Source organism: Pediculus humanus, genomic scaffold, assembly GCF_000006295.1.
Source record: "Pediculus humanus corporis 1103172108279 genomic scaffold, whole genome shotgun sequence".
In the NCBI taxonomy this organism is placed as follows: domain Eukaryota; kingdom Metazoa; phylum Arthropoda; class Insecta; order Psocodea; family Pediculidae; genus Pediculus; species Pediculus humanus.
The window spans coordinates 531,760-534,916 of NW_002987848.1; the positions used below are offsets into that span (position 1 = coordinate 531,760).

Below are 3,157 nucleotides of genomic sequence, written 5' to 3' on the forward strand. Positions count from 1 at the left end.
CAAACAAACAAACAAACAAAAAGTGGAACAAGCGAAACTAATTTACAGCTAAAATAAATTTTTGCGTGTATAAGTCATTATTATTATTATTATATTACGCCGTGTAATAATAATTTCGACGCTGGCAAAAAAAATTTTTCTTTTTCTTTTCTTTTCGACAATACTCATTAAATAATAATAATAATAATAATAATAATAATAATAATAATAATAATAATGATAATAATAATAATTCTCTCTTTCAATTTTGAGATTTAGAAAAAAAAAAAAACAAACGACGACAAACTGGGCAACAAAACGTTGTCGTCGTCGTTTCAACTGCCAACATAATAATAATAAACCGTTAGTCTCGTTTCATTCCTCTTTCCTTTGGGGGGGAAAGGGGGAGGGATCCCAAATTTTTTAATGCTTTCCCCTCCCCTTCCTCCATTTAATTTTTTTTTCGTCATTCGAAAGAATTTTTCTGAGAGAAAATAAACTTTTTTTTTTTTTTTTTTACATTTTTAATGGAACAATTTCGCAGAAAAAAAGCAAATATTTAAATTTCAAATTATTATCGATCCGATAATTTAATAACAAAAAAAAAAAAAAAAAATAGAAAAAAAATAAAAAACAAACAAAAACAAACGAAAAACAAACGAAAAACAAACGAAAACAAACAAACAAAAGTTTTGTGCTTTATTAACGCGCTCGCATTGTAATAACCCAATAACCAAATTTTTGCCTTTTCTTTCCTCCTCCTCCTCCTCCTTGTTAATAATAATAATAATAATAACAACAACAAACAAAGCAGAAAAACTTTTCCATTTTCTTTTTAAACTTAAAGAAGATTTACGCAAACGAACAACGTACGCTTTCTTTCCGCCATATTTGATTTTTCCATGTCGAAAAATTTTTCGCGTTACCTCTTACATACTCGTATCTCATAACACGAAACGTTATCTGACCCTAATTTTCTTTTTCTTTGTTTTCCGTCGTCTGCCATGCACATCACATCTCCATACGATCGATTAATAATAATAATAATAATGATAATGATGATGATAAAAATACGTTTTAAATGTTTGTTTTTTTTTTCCTACCTTTGTGTCCCGCTCTACCTTCGAAACACCAACAATCGTCGTCGAGGCAAACGGGTGAAAAACGCGAACCGTTTTTCTCGTTCGAGTCCGTTCGGGAAAGTCCGTTGCGGTGTCCGCGCGTTCCAGACTCTACTGCTGCCACGACATCATTCGCCGCTCTTATTTGCTCCGGAGTCAATTGAGCGGGATTCCCTCCCTCGTCCTTTTCCTCCTCCTCCTCTTCCTCTTCTTCGTCGTCATCTTCGAAATAACCGCTTTCGTGTTCCGCAGTTTTATGAACACCCATTTCACTGTTTTGCGATGAACTTATTATTTGCATCGTTTTTATTTTAATTTAATTTTAATTTAATTAAAATTTATTTATTTTTAAATAACGATAATAATAATAATATAAAGAATATAAAAAAAAAATAAAAAATAAAAAACGGTAAACCGGATGTCAACTGACCAAAAAATAATTTCCGTCAAACATTTTCCCCGCTCTTATTATTATTAATATTATTATTATTATTATTTCAATTGAGTCGGTGATGATTATTGACATTCGAAAGAAAAAATCCGCGAATACGCGCGTAGACAACTTATAGAAATTTATTTATTTTCTTAATTTAATACTTTATCATTTCCTTTTTCTTCTGCCACGACGGAAAAACAAAAACAATACCGTCAAAACGACACTTTATTCGACCTTATTATTATTATTATTATTATTTTCAATAATAAAATTTTAAACGACGTTACTAAAAAAAAAAAAAAAATTTATTAATTCACTCGCGAATTAATATTAATAATAATAATAATAATAAAACAACGAAAACGAACGACGACGACTACGACAAAAAATTTTTTTTTTATATAAATAAAATAACAATAATAATAATAATAATGATAATGATAATTTAGTAGTTATTAAATTAAAATAAAAAAAAAAAAAGTTATGAAATCCAAATGGAAAAAACTAGGTCAAGACACGTTTATAATTAGTTCGAAATTTCACCGCTAGGAGGTATGGGGGAAAAAAAAAACAAGATGCGCGCTCGCTCCACGACGACGTGATAGTTTTAAATACCGTTGCTTTTTTTTTCTATCTATCTCTATCTCTCTCTCTCTCTCTCTTTGAAATCTATTTTACAGTTATTTTCAGTTGATAATTTATTGCACACGCACACACGCACACGAAACCACGCGCGCACAACTTACGACGACAATAATAATAATAATAATAACGACAGCGACAACAACAACAACGACAGCAACACTTGTATAAAAAAAAAAAAAAGTGTGCGAGAGAGAGAGTAAAAAAAAATTTATTATAACACTCTATTAATATTAATAATAATAATAATATCGATGTCACTGTAACTCTTCTTTTTTATTTTCTTTCCCTACACAACAACAATCAAATACCAGACGATAAAATAATAATAATAATAATAATTAACGATTAATACTCGCGTATGCGTGCGTGCGTGAGTGCGTAAGTAAGTACGTGCGTGAATATTCGCAAATAATTTTTTTTTTAAAACTAAAAATGCCACCCGTGAGAGAGAGAGAGAGAAAGAGAGAGAAATTTTTTTCTTTTTCTAATCAATTATGACAACTTATGAAAAAAAAAAAAAAAGAAAAAATTTTTTTTAAATAATGCCATTTATAAATTGCGATTGATATAACGGCAACATTGTAAATAAAAAGAGATAGAGATAGAGATAGAGAGAGAGAGAGAGAGAAAAAGAAAAACTTTATAAAATAATAAATCACGACTGTATTAATAATAATGATAGTAATAATAATAATAATAATAATAATAATTTTTTGGAAATTTAATTATAAATTTTACGCATAATGACATACGCACTCACGCACTCACACACGCAGTCACGCACGTATAAAAAAATAAAATTAAAAAATTAAAAAAACACGATAAAGGTACGCACGTATGCGTTATAAACGAACGATATGATTACACTTTTTACGCACCACTTACGCACTTACGCACAAATTAAAAAATTTTTTATTAATTATTATTATTATTATTATTACTATTAAAATTAAAATTAAATTAATTAATTAATTAA

General features: G+C 28.5%; 1 protein-coding gene across 1 annotated transcript; it reads right to left on the bottom strand.

The window, feature by feature from the left end:
* Positions 1–1,056: 1,056 nt before the first annotated feature.
* On the bottom strand, positions 1,057–1,401 carry Phum_PHUM509010 (uncharacterized protein; the record flags this gene model as incomplete). The annotated part of the gene is made up of 1 exon (XM_002430980.1): positions 1,057–1,401. The coding sequence occupies one exon, from the start codon at positions 1,399–1,401 to the stop codon at positions 1,057–1,059; it is 345 nt and encodes a 114-aa protein (XP_002431025.1).
* Between the last annotated feature and the right edge of the window lie 1,756 nt (positions 1,402–3,157).